Raw genomic sequence first — 19,940 nt, 5'->3', positions numbered from 1 at the left:
ATGGTGAGATTCATTTTAGAGGACCACCATGTCTTTTTAATGAGATTTTGGTGGTGGGATCCTTGTTCTTTACGATGGCATTCATTTTAGAGGACCGCCATGTCTTTCTAATGAGATTTTGGTGGTGGGATTCTTGTTCTTTACAATGGCATTCATTTTAAAGGAACGCCATGTCTTTCAAATAAGATTTTGGTGGTGGGATCCTCATTCTTTATGGTGAGATTCATTTTAGAGGACCATCATGTCTTTCTAATGAGATTTTGGTGGTGGAAATTTCAGGGGATGACTGGCAACCTTCGGCCCAGGGAGCAAGTACAAACCAGAGGTCCATGGTGTAGCGACTCGGCCCCTCCCACTCTCCCTCTTCCCAGCCTCCTCCTGACCCCCATTCCAGGCTGAAGCTCCGCTCCTGGTACTCTCTACTCACCAGCCAAATTCGGGTTCCCGACCAGGCCAGCAGGGGGCGGTTGGAGAGAGCTGGGACAGCTTGGTTGGGGCTGGCTGGGGGAGGAGAGTCTCCAGTAGGGCATAGAACCGGCCTCTTCTCAGACCCAGTTTACACCAACTATGCTTGTCTTCATCCCACTCTCAGTAGGTCAGCGGCAGGGACTTTTTACTTCTCTTCACCAGGAATCCTTTAGGCATGTCTGAGGCAGAAGCAGTGCAGCCTTTTAATGGTGCATCAGAACGGCCCAGGGGGCAATTGCCCCCCTGCCCCCTGGCCCAATCCTCCCCTGGTTGGAATCCTTGTTCTTCACGGTGGCATTCATTTTAGAGGACCACCATGGCTTTCAAATAGAATTTTGGTGATGGGATCCTTTTTTCTTAGGTTCCTCTAGCCAAATGTTTTCTCATTTTTTAGGTACAGTGTAGGTATTTAAGGGATATAACTTTAATAAGGTTTAGAACCTTACTTTCAATTTTATGGATGTCACTGTTACATAACTAGTCTTTTTAGGAGACTGCAGTCAAAGGAGGGATTATCCCTCACTTTGATGGGATTTCATCTCACCTTAGGTTGTGTCTTTAGAATAAGATCTGAGGGCAAATTTCCTCAATGGGGGACAGACAGGGATAAAAATGTGATGAAGATTCAAAACCTTCCCTACTCAGTATAAAACCCCCAATGTATTCTAGAGACTACAGTCTAAGATGGGATTACCTCTCACTTTGATAAACTTTCTTATCACTTCTGGCTGCGTCTCTAGAATGGAAAGTGGGGATACATTTCCTTAATGGAGGACAGACAAAAATAAAAACTTGATAAAGATTCAAAAGCTCACCCAGTCAATACAAACGGCCTTCTTTCTGGTTGTATCGCCAGAATAGGAAGTGGGGGTAAATGTCCTTAATGGTAGGCAGACCGTGATAAAAAAAAACTTGACAAAGATTCAAAACTTTCCCCACTCAATACAAAACCCCCAATCTGTTTTGGAGACTGCAGTCAAAGGTGGGATTACTCCTCACTTTGATGAGATTTCCTGTCACTTCTGGTTGTGTCTCTAGAAGTTAGGTAGTAGTCCATGTGTTCTCACCCCATTCTTCCTGCTGTGACCACTATAAATTGTGTCTTTTATTTTTTAAATTTTAGATTTTGATATGGGACCCAAAATATGGAGGCTCGGAGAGACTTTGGATGGGAAAGAACCTCCAACCCTGGTTACGGGTCCTCTGGTCCTGCCCTTTTCAGCCCCCCCCCACCCACCTGTGAGAGGGGGCTGAAAAGGGCAGGAAGCAGTTAGCAGGTGTCCATGAGGTGTGGTGGGGAGCAGGACATGCTTGTGAGAGAGAGCTTTGTACTGCTTGGGCTAAGGAGACACTGCTGAGCTGTGGGGACCTTTTTTGTACCCCTGGAGCAGGTGGGGACTTTAACCACTTGCCGACCAGCCACAGTATATATACTGCGGCAGGTTGGCTCTATTGCACAAAACAACGTACCTGTACGTTGTTTTGTGCAATAGCCAGTGGGGGGGGCGCTTGTCTACTCCCCAGAGAGGTAGAACGGCGGTCTGCTGATGTAAACAAGGCAGACCGCCATTCTGTCAGGGATGAACACAGTGATCTTATGTTCCTGCTAAGCAGGAACACGGATTTCTGTGTTCATCCAATAAGTCCATTCCCCACACAGTTAGAAAGCACCCCCTATGGACACACTTAACCCTTTAATCTCCCCTGGTGTTAACCCCTTCCCTGCCCGTGTCATTAGTACAGTGACAGTGCATATTTTTAGCACTGATTACTGTAATAATGTCACTGGTCCCCGAAAAAAGTGTCAGTTAGGGGTCCGATTTGTGTGCCGCAATGTCACAGTCCCAGTAAAAAACGCTGATCGCCGCCATTTCTAGTAAAAAGAAATTAATAAATATAAATGCCATTAAAATATCCCGTTGTTTGTAGACACAATAACTTTTTCGCAATATATGCTTATTGGGATTTTTTTTTACCAAAAATATGTAGCGGAATATATATTGGCCTAAATTTATAAAGAAATGTGATATTTTACATTTTTTTATAATTGGTCGAGTTTTATAGCAGAAAGTATAAAATATATATATATTTTTTTCAAAATTGTTGGTCTTTTTTTTTTTGTTTTTTGCGCAAAATATAAAAACCGCAGAGGTGATCAAATACCACCAATAGAAAGCTCTATTTGTGGGGAAAAAAAGGACATCAGTTTTATTTGGGTACAGCGTCACACGACCGCATAATTGTCAGTTAAAGAAACGCAGTGCCGTATCACAAAAAATGGCCTGGTCATTAATGGGGTAAAACTTTCCGGTCCATGGTTTATGGTACGCTTCCAGTCCATAAACCCTCTTACGGGACAAGGTTTTGCTGGCGGTAAGTCAAAGATCTGAATTATACCTGAGGTTGATGGACTGTTCTGCTTGTTTTCATGCTGAAAGTAAGCTGGTTTTAATTTTTATATATGAGATTCTGTGAGCTACTAGGAATGCGACTTAATTGATCAAGCTGCCTGCACTGGTCACTTCCCTTAAAATAAGTGCAATAATCTAAATTATATTAAAAGTGCTGCGCTTTCAAAATATATGTGTAAATATATCTAATAATGAAAATATAGTGGTCAAAAAATTATAAATGAATGCGTTGAAGCGTGATGACTAAAAATAATCCAGTATATAGCTTATATATATTTATGTGCTAATACCATGAAGTATTTTCAAACATAAAATCCTATTGAGTTTTATAATTTTTTGACCACTATATTTTCATTATTAGATATATTTACACATATATTTTGAAAGCGCAGCCCTTTTTGATGTAATTTTGGTTTTAATTTTTACAATTTTTACAATGAAAAATAAAGACTGTTTTGCTTTTACCAAAATGGCAGGCTGGTGACCCGGACACCCCCAAATATCACAATGTGTATTATAAATATTCAGAATTTGCTTAGGCAATATAACTTGCACAAGCGGTAAGATATGATAGATTTTCTTACAACATGGATAGAATGAGGTTTTACCTGGAATGTTTTGAGTAAGGGCTTGTTAAAACCACTTAAGCCCCGGAAGATTTTACCCCCTTCCTGATCAGGGCCTATTTTGCGATTCGGCACCGCATGACTTTAATGGACAATTGCGCGGTTGTGCGACGCTGTACCTAAACAAATTTGACGTCCTTTTTTCCCCACAAACAGAGCTTTCTTTTGGTGGCATTTGATCACCTGTGCGATTTTTTGATCACGCGCTATAAACAAAAAAAGAGCGTCAATTTTGCAAAAATAACAATATTTTTCACATTTTTTTATATGAAATTCCCCCAAAAAAATGTAAAAATCTAAATTTTTTTAGCATTTTTGGCCAATTTGTTTTCTGCTACATATGTTTGGTAAAAAAAATCGCAAAAAGCGTATTTTGATTGGTTTGCGCAAAAGTTATTGCGTTTACTAACTAAGGGAAAGATTTTTGTCATTTTTGTTGGGTTTTTTTTTTAACGAGTAATGGCGGCGATCTGCGTTTTTTTTTTTTTTGCGGGACTGTGACATTGCGGCGGACAGATCGGACCCTTGACTGACATTTTTGACACTTTTGGGGTTACCAGTGACATTACTGCAGTAATCAGTGCTATACATATGCACTATTACTGTAAAAATGACACTGGCAGTAAAGGAGTTAACTTTATTGGAGAGGGAGGGGTTAATGTATGCCTGGTGCTTACTAACGTGTGTGGGGGGAGGTGACTGAGTGACACAGGGACAGATCGCATGTTCAGCTATGTTAAGTGTGTCCCTAGGGGCGTGTTTCTAACTGTGATTGGCTGTGGCTACTAGTGTAAGAACAGAGATCAACGGTCCTACATAGTAGAACCGTGTGATCTCCATTCTTACACAGGGGAGAATGACAGGCGGCTTTGTTTACATTAGTTGCCTGCCTTTCTTCCGGTGTAACTGACGATCGCGAGTGCCCGGCAAACATTGGGTCTGCCGGGCACATGTGCGGGGGGGGGGGGTCCGTGACCGCGCCTCCAGAGGCGTGCGCTCGCTACCTAGAGCCTCACAGGCTAGCGATGTAGCCCTACGTCGCTTTGCCTGTGAGGGGCTGACCGCCGACGTAAATAGTCGTCAAGCAAGCGGTTAAAAAAAAAAACATATGGGGTAAAAAAAAAAGAATTGAATCATTAGGCAGGCATTTCTACCACACATTCCTCATTAGGTGGCTCACTTAGACAGACTGAGCTATTCATGCATTTTTTTCCCTTAAAATACCCAAATAATAATAAAAAAAAAAAAATACAACTAAATAATAAAACATCCACTGCCGGGGCACATATCAATGCTGAACATGTATGAAGCAATCAAGAATAATAGATCACACTTGAAAACATTCATCCCGGTTGAGGTAGGTTTGGTGAATGACCTCTGCGTACGGACTCTTGTTACAGTCTATATCCGTCTCATAACAAGTCAAAATATGAAACAAAAAAAACAAAAAAATGAATGAAAACTACAAAAAAATGAAATATTAAAAAGTCCAAACCAGGCTACAAAAGCAGCAGACATCCCTGGGATATTCCCAGGAGTCTCAACAATCATCTGACACGACAATACAAAAGAGCAGATCGGAATTATCAGTGGGTAGTGACATGAAAAGAGGTAAGTTCTCTATAAAACCTGTAGGACCTGCTGCCAGAGGGCTTCCAGCAGGCGATTTCCATGTAGCGATAGTGAAAAAAAAAAAAAAAAAGCGAGACGGCTGCCCACAGTCTCTGAAGAGTAACAGTCTATAAGTGCCACATTCTCACATATAATAATAAAAAAGTACAAAATTCTATCAAAAGGATATAAAGGGATCACAGGGTTTGGAAAAATGGAGACCTGAGATTGTGTAAAAAAAAGCTCCATCAGACGAGGCTGATAAGGAGCAGCAAGGATTCAAAACCAGCTTTAGAGAAAGATCGAAGGAGGTTCAGTCCTTGGTTGTGGCTGTAAGGCTTGATGTAAGGTGCCCCGGAGGGTCTTCTTCGGTAAAGCTGATTTCATCTGGAGTGATGGTGGACACCAGGGTTTCATCCAAAGGACAAGATGAAGAAGGCTGCTGCTGAAAGAGAGAAAAGTGGTTAGTGCTTAAATCACTCACGTATACAACGCCTATGTGAAAGACAGTCTGTGTTAACTATCATATCAACCAATCAGTGCCTCCCGTGCATGGTGTAACCCAGCCTTTCTCAACCTTTTCAATACAGGGGAACCCTTGAAGAGAGGAAGATGCCGCTCAGACCGACCTGGTGTTCTCGCAGTGTGTGGCTCTGGCAGCGCTACTCTGGCTACATACTGACGCGTTTCACCTCGCCCACCGGGGATCTCTATAACCAAACCCCAGTGGATGCGTCAGAGGTGTGGCCAAAGCAGCATTGTCTGAGGCCTCACATTGTGAAAGCACCAGGTCGGTCTGAGCGGTGTCTTCCTCTTGGCATGTCTATACTTCTGAATTAATGCACAGACGCCGGCTCCCACGCTCTGAATACCGGCTGGGAAATTTTCCATCCTCCAGCTTTGAGCGCAGCTACAAGCCAACATGATCACAGGGGAACTCTTGAAATAACTTTCCAGTCTCAGGAAACCCCTGTGTCAAGGTCTTACCATGACCTCCTGTTGGCAGCCATCTTGGACATGTGCAGACGGCTGCCTCTTATAAACTCTGATTGCATCATCACTTGCCTGCTGCCTCGGTTTCGCATAGTGATGATGCTGCATACCTGACTATATCTATCACCTGATGGCTTGCAGTCCTTGCCCTTGTGTTTGTGCTCCAAGGTGCATCTCTGCTAGCAGTCTTTTGTTCTTTGTGTTCCTCCATGTATGACTTGGCTTGGCTGATGAGTCTCCTGGCTCTCGCCCCCGCATCAGCAGATGACCTGACATCTGCAGACGACCAGGCATCGGCATACTACCCGCTTCTGGACTCGACCCGGCTTGGATGACTACCGCTTCTGGACTCGACCCTGGCTTGGATGACTACCCGCTTCTGGACCCGACCCCGGCTTGGATGACTACCCGCTTCTGGACTCCACCCCGGCTTGCATGACTACCAGCTTCTGGACTCGACCCCGGCTTGGATGACTACCCGCTTCTGGACTCGACCCCGGCTTGGATGACTACCCGCTTCTGGACTCGACCCCGGCTTGGATGACTACCCGCTTCTGGACTTGACCCCGGCTTGGATGACTACCCGCTTCTGGACTCGACCCCGGCTTGGATGACTACCCGCTTCTGGACTCGACCCCGGCTTGGATAACTACCCGCTTCTGGACTCGACCCCGGCTTGGATGACTACCCGCTTCTGGACTCGACCCCGGCTTGGATGACTACCCGCTTCTGGACTCGACCCCGGCTTGGATGACTACCCGCTTCTGGACTCGACCCCAGCTTGGATGACTATCCGCTTCTGGACTCGACACCGGCTTGGATGACTACCCGCTTCTGGACTCGACCCCGGCTTGGATGACTACCCGCTTCTGGACTCGACCCCGGCTTGGATGACTACCCGCTTCTGGACTCGACCCTGGCTTGGATGACTACTCGCTTCTGGACTCGACCCCGGCTTGGATGACTACCCGCTTCTGGACTCGACCCTGGCTTGGATGACTACCCGCTTCTGGACTTGACCCTGGCTTGTTCCTGCTCTCACTTCCTGACTCTTGCTCTGCGTTTATTGTTGTTTGCTCCAATAAATTGCTTTATTTTACCTGCATCCCCATGTGGTCTGGTTTCCTGGCACCCTGATAAAAATTCCTATATCTACATCTCATGATACATTAGCGTGATGGTCAGTGGGAAGAATGCTCCTTACACTTGTGGTCATTGGGAATAATTACCCCCCTTACAGATAGCTAAAAAGATCAATGGTGTCAATGGGAACTTATCTGCGAGGCAGGCATTGCTCAAGGAACCCCTTGCAACCTCTGGAGATGGAACCCTGGTCTAACCTGACAAACATTTCAAATATAAGGCTCATATAATGGCAGTCATTAAGGGTGTCTTAGACACTTTTTCAAATTGTGCTGCTCCTAGGCACAACAAATGTTGGTACAGCCGACAGATTTACTTATTCAAATATTTCACCTGCCAAAATGTACTGGGTCATCCCAAATGGCATCATTTTTCTGTGACTGCCCTAGGTTTTTGAGCAATGAAATGAATGGAGCACAGTTTTAGATAAATGTTGCTAAACAAATGTCCATCTTGATCTGGTGGTACTAAGGAGGCTGAATTAAAGTGTTTGAAATGCAAGTTTTTTTTTTTTTTTCTAGAATTACAAACAGGTTGATACCTATCTGCTCTGTGGGATCAAATTGAAAAGAGCAGCCTTAATCCTCCCCTTCCGGAATCCCGCCCGCCAGTTCTGGCTTCTCCTCTCTGGTGAGTACCCCCATAGGAAGTAGCTTCCTATGAGGGCACTCGTGTACGGTCACTCCCAAGCCTCAGTACCTGCATCTATAGACACAGACAGTGGGGCTTGGCCCTGCCCACCCCTGATCCCTCGTCACTCTCTTTCATTGACAGCAGCAGGAGCCAATGCCTCAGCAAAGCCTGTGAGACCAGCACGAAGGGGGAAAGAGTCGCTGCAGATGGGCAAAGTGCTGGATCGAATGAGAGCTTAGGTAAGTAGATGGGGGGGGGGGGGGTTGATGGGATTAGGGGGGATAGTACTACCTAAACATTCTTTTACCTTAATGCAAGGAATGCATTAAGGTAAAAAACATTTTGGCTTTGTAACCATTTTAGGTTAAATATGTCCTTATTCTGCATTTTCTTTACAAAAGTTTTTATTAGGTTTTCCAAGCATAGAGGTCAAGCTTGAATATATACAGAATCTCACAAAAGTGAGTACACCCCTCACATTTTTGTAAATATTTTATTATATCTTTTCATGTGACAACACTGAAGAAATTACACTTTGCTACAATGTAAAGTATTGAGTGTGCAGCTTGTATAACAGTGTAAATTTGCTGTCCCCTCAAAATAACTCAATACACATCCATTAAAGCAGTTGTATCCTAAAAAAAAACCCACAAAAACAAACCCTGCAGGACAATGGCATAATGAGCTAGTATGCATTGCATACTAGATCATTATGAAATACTTACATTAGAACGAAGCCCCAACACGGTGATGTCTAAACCTCTGGCACCAAAAGTGAGCACACCCCTGAATGAAAATGTCCAAATTGGGCCCAATTAGGCATTTTCTCTCCCCGGTGTCATGTGACTCATTAGAATGGGTAGCAGGTGTGTTAAATTTAGTGGTATCGCTCTCACTCTCTCATACTGGTCACTGGAAGTTCAACATGGCACCTCATAGCAAAGAACTCTCTGAGGATCTGAAAAAAATTATTGTTGCTCTACATAAAGATGGCCTAGGCTATAAGAAGATTGCCAAGACCCTGAAACTGAGCTGCAGCACGGTGGCCAAGACTATACAGTGGTTTAACAGGACAGGTTCCACTCAGAACAGGCCTCGCCATGGTTGACCAAAGAAGTTGAGTGCACATGCTCATTGTCCTATCCAGAGGTCTTCTTTGGGAAATAGACGTATGAGTGATCCCAGCATTGCAACACAAATTAAAAGGGTGGGGGGTCAGCCTGTCAGTGCTCAGACCATACGTCGCACTCTGCATCAAATTGGTCTGCATGGCTGTCGTCTCAGAAGGAAGTTTCTACTAAAGATGATGCACAAGAAAGACCGCAAACAGTTTGCTGAAGACAAGCAGACTAAGGACATGGATTACTGGAACCATGTTCTGTGGTCTTATGAGACTAAAGCCCCGTACACACGTACCGATGGTCGGCTTACAAATGTTCCTCTTTTCTCCCCGGGATGTCGGTGTCTGCTGAAAAGTGCAAAGACAGCACAAGGACAGCACAAGAATTTTGTCCGCCGACTGCAGAAGTGATGTCATGTAATGGTTAACTTTCCCTGTGTTTTCTATTTTCTGAGCATGCCCAGTCTTGCAAATCTGCGGTCTGTCGGCCGAATTGTGTACTGACAGGCGAACAATCGTCCGTTCTGGTGTCGGCATACAAATATTTTCATGTTTGCACGAAAGACTTTTGTCCGCGGATTGTGCGCAGACATCTGTCGGAGGCACCATACTAACACGCGTACAATCGGCAGATCCTTCGTCCACCGACGTTTGTATGCCGACGATCGGTACGTGTGTACGGGCCTTAAGGGAAAATTATTTGGTTCAGATGGTGTCAAGCGTGTGTGGCAGGAACCAGGTGAGGAGTACAAAGACAAGTGTGTCTTGCCTACAGTCAAGCATGGTGGTGGGAGTGTCATGTTCTGGGGCTGCATGAGTGCTGACGACACTGGGGAGCTACAGTTCATTGAGGGAAACATTAATGCCAACATGTACTGTGACACACTGAAACAGAGCATGATCCCCTCCCTTCGGAGACTGGTCCACAGGGCAGTATTCCAATATGATAACGACCCCAAACACACCTCCAAGATGACCAAGCATGTCTCCAGACCTAAACCCTATTGAGTATCTGTGGGGCATCCTCAAATGGAAAGATGGAGGAGCGCAAGGTCTCTAACATCCACCAGCCCTGTGATGTCATCATGGAGGAGTGGAAGAGGACTCCAGTGGCAACCTGTGAAGCTCTGGTGAACTCCATGCCCAAGAGGGTTAAGGCAGTGCTGGAAAATAATGGTGGCCACACAAAATATTGACACTTTGGGCCCAATTTGGACATTTTCACTTAGGGGTGTACTTACTTTCGTTAACAGCGGTTTAGACATTAATGGCTGTGTGTTGAATTATTTTGAGGGGACAGAAAATTTACACTGTTATACAAGCTGTACACTCACTACTTTACATTGAAGCAAAGTGTCATTTCTTCAGTGTTGTCACATGAAAAGATAGAATAAAATATTTACAAAAATGTGAGGGGTGTACTCACTTCTGTGAGATACTATATATATATATATATATATATATATATATACATATACATATACAGTATATAAAATAAATGTATGTGTCTTACCCCATTTCGGTGAGAAGGTGAGTGGTGAAATAAATGTTCCATCTCACTGAGTTCACTGACTTTGCCCTTGATTTCTGGAATTTCACCTCCTCTCAAAGTATCACCATTGTGATCTGCTCGATCTGAAAGTCTGACACCTCCAGGTCCTTGAGGAGCTGAGATCGGATCCTGTGCAGCTTTACACTTCATGAGCCTGTGAAGCGAGAGAGGGAAAATAACAAGTACATTACTGGATCATATCATATCCCTGTTTCATCATGCCGTAATTTCTCAGTGTGCCAGGATCGTGTAAATGCAGGCGTCCCAATACTTTTGACAATATAGTGTATTTTTTTTAATTTATTTTTTTAATTTTATAAGCAGGATGGTTATATCTAAGTATTTAACTGCTAGAAGATGCAAATTTATATTTTTATATATAGTTTTGGAACCTACGATTTTCATCCATAAAAAGTGATGATCTAATCCGCAGTGCAACATATATACTCAAGGACAGAGACCTTTGTTTTCCCATTAACTGGTGCATATATGCCTTCAGGAGGTCGTCCTTTTACTCCGCCTGGGATTAGAACCTGGTTCTGTTCTTCAAAAACCTCCCTTTGAAAACGTACGGGAGATCCCTTTCCTTACGCTGTCACATGAGGTGGTTTATAGGTGGCTATCACTTCTGCTCGCAGGGTGTCGGAGTTGGCGGCTTTGTCTTGTCCTTCTTCCTATCTGGTGGGATAAATTGGTCCTGCAACCATGGCAGGGGCGTAACTACAGGGGTTGCAGGGGTTGCAATTGCAACCAGGCCCCATGCTCCTGTATAGGATAGGATAGGACACAATAGAGAACCAGGAAGGGGTCGGTAAATATGTAATTTACCAGCTCCTTCCTTTTCTGAATGGACAGAGTCATAGTCAGTCACATTGTAATAATACAATTAAAATACCAAAAAATAAAAACTAATGACACCAGTGGATGAACTAGCAGAATCGCAAGGGTCACACTTGCGACTGGCCCCTGGCATTCCATCACCGTGGGGAGGCCCCAAGATGGCAGGAAGGGAGCCCACTGCAGAACTTGTTAAAGGGTCCCACAATGAGAGTAAAGGGCCCCGGGATCAGTGGGAAGAACCCCAAACTTGAAGGGAAGGGCCCCGGCTGGGGATCTGGGGGGGGCTCTTCGTGGTTTCTTGCACCGGGGCCCTGAAGGTTCTAGTTACGCCTCTGAACCACGGCCATCGTTCCTCCCAAAGGTTTTCTCTAATTTCCTTTTGAGGACATTGTGTTGCCGTCCTTGTGTCCCAGGCCGGCTCATTCCAGGGTATTTGCCTTGAATACTCTGGATGTTGTTTGGGTCTATTTGGTAGCCATTGAGTCCCTTTGAAGGTCAGATTCGCTCTTTGGGAGTATGGACAGGCCGCGGAATGGGCTCCTGCTTCCTTTGCTACCGTTTCCAGATGGATGAGATTGACGTGACCCGTGCTTCTTCACTTACGGATCGGGATCCCCCTTCCCTATGAAGGCACATTCTTCTAGGGCACATAGTGCTTCTTGGGCCTTCTGTGATCAGGCCTCAGTGGCACAGGTGTGTACAGCGGACACTTGGTCATAGGTGCGTACTTTTTCAAAGTTTTACATACTGGAAGTTTTGGCATCCCTGGTTGCCTCCTTTGGCCGCAAAAGTTTTGCGGGCTGCGATATTAGAGGGTCTGATTTTTCCCTCTTGAGGGTGTATTTCGGGTTGGACTCCTGTTCTGGTTGAGCTACCATTACCTGGATTGGCTTGTGTTTAGCCTTGGGTTTGCTATGCCCACCCTCTCAAGTTTGGCACTGCTTTGGGACGTCCCTATGGTGAAGAATATGGAGCTGTGTCTGTCAATGAACGGAAGAGAAAATAGGATTTTTGTACTAAATCCTAAAATCGTAAAGTTCATTGAAAGACACAGCACCCACCCTTTCACACGAACGATCCGATCAGATCCGCCTGTAAGTTTTTTAGGCGGACCTGATCGGATCCTTCATGCATCCCTATGGGGCAGCAGATGTCAGCGGAGATATGTCCGCTGACACCCGCTGCTATCCGATTCTGATCCTGTCCCTGAAATCCGGATGGAAACCCTATTTTCCAGTCGTCCAGCGGATTGGATTGGATGGGATCGGATGAGAATGGACAGGCGGTCCATTCTCACCTGATTCCCCCATAGAGGACAGCAGGGATCTGACACCTCCCTCTCTGCACACAGAGCGGAGACGGAGCTGTCACTTGCCTGCTCAGCGGGGATCGGCGGATCGATCCCCCGCTGAGCAGCATGGAGTCCGCTGGCGGAGGCGGACCGTGTGAAAGGAGCCTTAGGAGTTTTTTCATGCTTCTGTTACTGCTTGGTACAAAACTGAGTATCTCTAAGCAGAGAGGGGGGGTTATGCTAGCTGAGGACAGCCCACGGGGTGTAGCCAAGCTTTTGTGTTGTCTGTCTAGTCCTACTCCTGTAGAGGGCAGCATAACCCTATGGTGAAGAATATGGAGCTGTGTCTGTCAATGAACTCTTTCATTCTCTTTCATTCATTGACAGACACAGCTCCGTATTCTACACCATAGGGACTTCCCAAAGCAGTGCCAAACATGAGGGGTGGGCATAGCAAACCCAAGGCTAAACACAAGCCAATCCGGGTAATGATAGCTCAACTAGAACAGGAGCCCAACCTGGAATACACTGTCAAGAGAGAAAAAACACTAAACCTAAAAACAAACTTTTAATACAGTATATTGCAGCTTACCAGTTGTTAGATGTAATGGCTGCATTCATTTTCTTTCTTCTACTTGTATTTTTACCTGGTGATCTGCCCACTAAGGCCTCGTACACACAATGAGATTATCGGAGGAATAATCATCCATTTGTTGTTACATTCTAGTGTTATACAGAAATAAAGAGGTTACTCTTTATTCTCCACATCTGGAGTATGCTGTCCAGTTCTGGGCACCGGTCCTCAGGAAGGATATGCTGGAACTGGAGAAAGTCCAGAGAAGGGCAACAAAAATAATTAGGGGAATGGAGGGCATCAGCTATGAGGAAAGACTACAAGCACTGAACTTATTCTCTCTGGAGAAGAGAAGATTGAGGGGGGATATGATATCAATGTACAAATACTGTACTGGTGACCCGAGCATAAGGAACAAACTTTTCAGAGAAAGGGAATACAATAAGAGACGGGGGCCACTCACTAAAACTAGAGAAAAGGCGGTTTAACCTTAAAATACGTAGGGGGTTCTTCACTGTAAGAGCAGTAAGGATGTGGAATTCTCTTCCACAAGCAGTGGTATCAGCAGGGAGCATTGATAGTTTCAAAAAACTATTAGATGGGCATCTTAAAGACCACAACATACAGGGGTATACAATGTACGGTTAACAGCAAACACACACACATCATAGGTTGAACTGGATGGACAGATGTCTTTTTTCGACCTCACTAACTATGTAACTATACTCAACGTATGAAAATTCACGTACGACAGAATACAACTTCAGAAGCAATGTAATTTGTTGAATTGTTTTGTAATATATTCTTTCGTTTCCAAGCATGCGTAGTCTTGCGCTTACGATTTTTTTGGGACAAAAACTGTACTAATTAAATGAAAATCAGGCGTTGTGTTCACTTACGATAAAAATTTTATAGCCTGCACCTTCAGGTTTTGTCCTCCTAAAAGTTGGAATCGGCTGTCGAAAGCACCATACTAAGGATTCGATAATTGGCTGATCTAAATTTTACTAAATTTTGCTTCCGATTTTCTTATTGTGTGTACGATCCTAAAGTCTAGGTTTATATCGAGGCGGCTGCGCTTGATGCGTTTTTCAGGCACTTTGCCTCTCTTTGTTGCATATGGGAGACTTTCCTCTATCTGCCTTATTTCAGCTTACGGTCAACACATCCATTAGACATCAGAAAATGTCATACCTCTGCCCCCCAACCGCAACAGCAATTCACAGAATGCACAGCCGTAGGCATCGTAAAAACCCAACAGCAAAAAAATCGGAAGGACCGGTTCCCTATCACCTGATTTCTGAGATAGCCTGTGATTGGCTAGCACAATGATCAATCACTGTACAATCCATCCCTCTGTTTTTTTCTCCCCTTGAATGGATAAAAAGATACATTGTATGCTAGAGGAGAAGATTGGAAGCAAAAAAAGAGAAGTGTGTAAAAAACCAAAAAAAAAACAAAAATGAAGATAAAATAGCTAAATAAGGGTTTGAACTAGGTCAGGGTTAGGATCAAAGGTCATGCTCAGAGTCAAAGTCAGGGTCAAAGGTCGTGGTCTTTGTATTTTAGGTAGGATAAAAAAAAAAAACATTTTGTCAATTTAGTATCTGTGTCAATGGGGTTGATTTACTAAGACTAGATATAATATAATATAATATAATATAACATAATATAATATAATATAATATAATATAATTAATATAATATAACATAATATAATATTATATAACATAATATAATATACTATAATATAATATAACATAATATAATATAATATAATATAATATAAAATAATATAATATATTATAACATATTATAATATACTATAATATAATATAATATAAAATAATATAATATATTATGTAATGGGGATGATTTACTAAAACTGGCAAGTGCAAAATCTGGTGCAGCTGTGTATGGCAGCCAATCAGCTTCTATCTTCAGCTTGTTCAGTTAAAGCATAACTCCACTTTTGTTGAGAAAAAAACATTCCCCTCTGGGTGATCTCTGTACATTACAAAGATTTTAACAAACTTTGTTGCAGATTCTTATCTTTTGTTATTCTGAAGAAATCATTGTTTGTTCCTCTGTGCTGAGTGGGTCTAATGGGAGTGGTTTCATAATTATCTATCAGCTGTGGCAGCTGCAGGGCTCTAATGAGGAAATCTGCTGGGCCTGCATCCCTTTAGACGTGTTCCTATTGGGAGGATCTCACCAAAAATGACATTTGTGTTGCAGGGGATGCCAGAAATCTGACTTGTATCTTAGTGCAGACTTCTGGGAAAATTGGTGAGCCAATCACACAAGCAGGAAATGATGTTTCTGGGGGTGTGGTCAGTATACATTCTGTGTACAGAACAGCTCCAGGCGGCCATATTGCATTGCATTTTCAGAAAATGACAACAGCTGCAGATTGAAAAGGAAAGGTAATTTTAAATAACATTCAATTACAATATGATTTGTGTTGCAATTGTATACGCTATATTGTTTTTTCTTTACTTGCTATTTTTTTCCCCACGAAAAAGCTTTGACAAAACAAAAACCTGGAAGCTGATTGGTTTCTATGCAGAGCTGCACCAGATTTCGTACTCTCCAGTTTTAGTAAATCAACCCTGCTGCGATTTAGGTAGGATAAAAAAAAAATAAAAATGTTCACTATTAATTCTGGGCCGCACTACTGGTACAAACAACGAATAACATTTACATAGGTGGCATCGCAGTGACCGTCAGGAGTAGAAGAATTTGTTTTGGGTTGTTTTTTGGTTATGGGTCAAAAAAATATACAGCAATAAAATAAAATTATTTTTTTTTTTTTACTATTTTGTGCCAGATTTCCTTTGATACCAATACAAAAAAACTGGAGATAGCCATTACTATTCACCACCAAATAAAAGCCCAATTTTTTTCCTGTCCTGAAAACATTTTGCGGCACCGCACCGATTTCCAAAATTAGTTCCTGCACTACTGTTGGCAACTTCGGGGGCGATTTCACGCATGCATGAACCTGTACAGATGTGATTCAAGCCTCCCCCCCCCCCCCCCCCGGAATTCGGACTGAAATGCGGCTTTGAAATTGTGCGAGTTCAGATAAACTTGCATAATTTCAAAGCCACGCACAATGTGAACGAGGGCTCAATCAGAGTTCATGCATCATTTAGCATGGGGGGGGGGGGGCAGTACCATCTTAAGAGCATTAAAGGGCCCTGGGCAATGCAGTGCACTGGGGCCCTGCCTACACAACCACCCACGAGAATAAAAATGTAAATTATTGATAAGGTGATATTTATTGGTACAGCAGTGCCAGGCTAATGACAGCTTCCATGTTGGACGGCTGGGTCCGGTGAACACACACACGGACGGAAGTCAGACTCGACTGTCCTGTGTGTGCCTGTTCCCGTGGAGGCGGACAGCCATTCCTGCAGTTGTGAGTCCCCCCCCCATGGCCCAAGTGGCCTGACAGCAGCGCAGGGCCGACAGGCGCTTGCCACCTTCTAAGTTTGGGATGCACACAGGTATCAGGACTAATGCTTGGCTGGGGCTGGGCAGGTGGGGCCCCCCGGGCAACTTCCCAGCGTGCCCATTCGATAAGATGGCCCTGGGGGGGGGGCAATTACTTTATCACATAGGGCCAGGCAGGTTTGGACACCCTTTTTCCCTTATTAAATTAAATCATCATTTAAAAACTGCATTTTATATTTACTCGGATTATCTTTGTGCAGTATTAAAATTTGTTTGATGATCTGAATCATTTAGGTGCGACAAATATGCAAAAATAAAATCAGGTAGGGGGCAAATAATTTTTCACATCTCTGTGTATAACATTGAGCACAAAATGCTTCCCAAGAAAGATCTACTTTTGGGAAATTAAAAATAAATTTTTCACCGGAATGAAGCACCGCCGTGTGAAATAAATGAAAATCACGGCCATTCTCCAGTGGGAAATCACTTCTGCAATTCAGACCACGACAAAATGCAAACATTCTCATACTAAAATTCACCTGTGGATGGGAGAGGAAACTTATAAACATTTTCAGTATGCTAAAATCCTTGGAGACAGGTATGACACCATGCAGAAGGGGAATTAATAGCCCTGAAGGTTCTCACTAACAAACTTCTTCCACACTGTATTACTAATAAATATTTATAGGTTTGCAATTTACTACCATTTTATTTCATCCTTATTAATCGCATGTACATTTTATCTATATACCATGCCTTTGTTCCAAATGTGTATATGTGTTGTGTTTTTCCATATAGGCTTCAATCTTTCCTGAAAGCTTTCATATTTATTTATATTTTTATTCACCCTCTAAAACCCTGGTGCCCAAATTGCAGCTGGATGGGGTTTGGCACTTTTTGTGTGGCCCTCGGGGGCCTCTACAGACACTAAACTGTGTTTTCTTAATGCACTGTTATAGCTGTGATTTCTAGCAGTCTCATGTAATATGTCTCCAGTCCTGGACTGCCTCCTGAAGCATGTCCACTCAGTCTCCAAAAACTTCTATAACATGTCCACCATCTCTTTTATCATGTCTGCAGTCTCTGACCATCTCTTGTATTATGTCCGCAGTCTCTGACCATCTCCTGTATTATGTCAACAATCTCTGACCATCTCCTGTAGTATGTCTGCAGTCTCTGACCATCTCTTGTATCATGTCTGCAGACTCTGACCATCTCTTGTATCATGTCTGCAGACTCTGACCATCTCTAGTATCATTTCCGCAGTCTCTGACCATCTCCTGTATTATGCCAACAATCTCCTGTATCATAGCCGCAGTCTCTGACCATCTCTTATATTATCTCTGCAGTCTTTGACCATCTCTTGTATCATGTCTGCAGTCTCTGACCATCTACTGTATTATATTTGCAGTCTCTGATCATCTTTTGTGTCATGTCTGCAGTCTCTGACCGTCTCCTGTATTATGTCTGCAGTCTCGGACCATCTACTGTATTATATTTGCAGTCTCTGTCCATCTCTTGTGTCATATCTTCAGTCTCTGACCGTCTCTTGTATCATGTCTGCAGTCTCTGAATATTTTTTGTTTCATGTCTGCAATCTCTGACCATCTCTTGTATCCTGTCTGCAGTCTCTGACCATCTCTTGTATCCTGTCTGCAGTCTCTGACCATCTCTTGTATCATATCTGCAGTCTCTGAACATATTTGTTTCATGTCTGCAGTCTCTGACCATCTCTTGTGTCATATCTGCAGTCTTTGACCATCTCTTGTGTCATATCTGCAGTCTCTTACCATCTCTTGTGTCATGTCCACACTCTCTGACCATCTCCTGTAGCATGTCTGTAGGCAGGTGACTATAGCCTTCCCACCTGTAGGTGGCTCTGTGCCGTTATTACTAGGGAAGGTGAAACTCATAAGGATATTGAGCCATTGGGGTTTCCATACAGTGCCTCAAGAGGAAAAGTGGCTTCATAGGACACTGAACTCACAAGAAACTTTTCATGCGATTTGACAGTTCCAAATTGCATGACTAGTAGCCCCCCATTGCTGGCAATGGAAACATAGTGGTAGTGCAGGAACCTTTTTCATAATTGTTGCGACGGGGAGTCGCAGCGATTATGAAAAATGTTCCTGCACTACTTTTTACCGATTTCATTGTGACTTGCATAATCGAAGTTGCAAGCTGCAATGAAATCGGCAGATCAAATCGCATTGATGTGCAGCTTTGAATTCGTGCCACATAAAAGCCGCACTGGTGTGAACTGGGTACCAACTCCCAACTTAAGGTACCAAATAAAGGCCCCACCTACGGTACATGTCCACCGTCTCTAAATATAAATATATATATATATATATATATATCATATTCTGTGCTATGTCTACAGCATCTAAAAATAAATATTTATAAATGTATATAAATATATATAAAAAAAAAATATATATATGTATATGTGTATATATATATATATATATATATATATATATATATATATATATATATATATTCTGTGCTACGTCTACAGTCTCTAAATATCTCCTCTAGTATGGCTGCAGTCTCTGGCCATCTCTTGTATTATCAATCAATTTTTTTTATTATACACTGTAAATTTACCAATAGAAAAACGTGATTATATAAAAAAAAATGCAATATCATATTTTATAAAATATAATATAATATCTTATATTATATAATGGGGATGATTGACACCGGAGAGTGCAAAATCTGGTACAGCTGTGCATGGTAGCCAATCTATCTTCATCTTATTAAATTAAGCGTTAAATAAAAATCTGGACGCTAATTGTTTTCACCAGATTTTGCACTCTCCAGTTTTAGTAAATCAACCCCAATATTTAATAAATAAACAATATATACTGAAAATAAAATATAATATAATGTATTTTAACTGAGTATAGCACAGAGTTAAGTGGATTTAGGCCGACACTTCTCCAGAATATTTTGTATGTGACACATATATTGCAGTATTTATGGGTGCCACTTGGCATTTTATTTCAGTGCACATAAAATTACTTCTGTAAATTTAGGAGAATATTTAGAGTCTCTTTACTACTATAAAGCCCTACTTTTCCTGACCTTCATTAACTTTCTCTGCTGTCCCATCATAATCAGAACATATGGTAGAGCATATGTGCTCTTTTCATTTTCTTTCCAAACCTGGACGGGTCCTCCGGAGAGTCCTGGCACATTCTCCGCCGTCCACAG

General features: G+C 42.9%; 1 protein-coding gene across 1 annotated transcript in view; it reads right to left on the bottom strand.

Annotated features, from left to right (window-relative positions):
* Window positions 1–4,717: 4,717 nt before the first annotated feature.
* The window catches only part of IGDCC3 (immunoglobulin superfamily DCC subclass member 3), a 310,994-nt gene continuing 295,771 nt past the window's right edge, over window positions 4,718–19,940 (bottom strand). Inside the window, exons 13-14 of the mRNA XM_082255109.1 lie at window positions 10,519–10,711; window positions 4,718–5,561 (exon numbers count right to left, since the gene is read on the bottom strand). Of these exons, the coding sequence (XP_082111235.1) occupies window positions 5,430–5,561; window positions 10,519–10,711 (325 nt within the window). The 3' untranslated portion in view covers window positions 4,718–5,429. The remainder of the gene's footprint in view (window positions 5,562–10,518; window positions 10,712–19,940) is intronic.

The sequence above is a fragment of the Pelophylax lessonae genome (genome assembly GCF_965119305.1).
Source record: "Pelophylax lessonae genome assembly, chromosome: 4".
Lineage (NCBI taxonomy): Eukaryota > Metazoa > Chordata > Amphibia > Anura > Ranidae > Pelophylax > Pelophylax lessonae.
The sequence above is the reverse complement of the archived record's forward strand: the minus strand, read 5'-3'. Positions and strand labels throughout refer to the sequence as shown.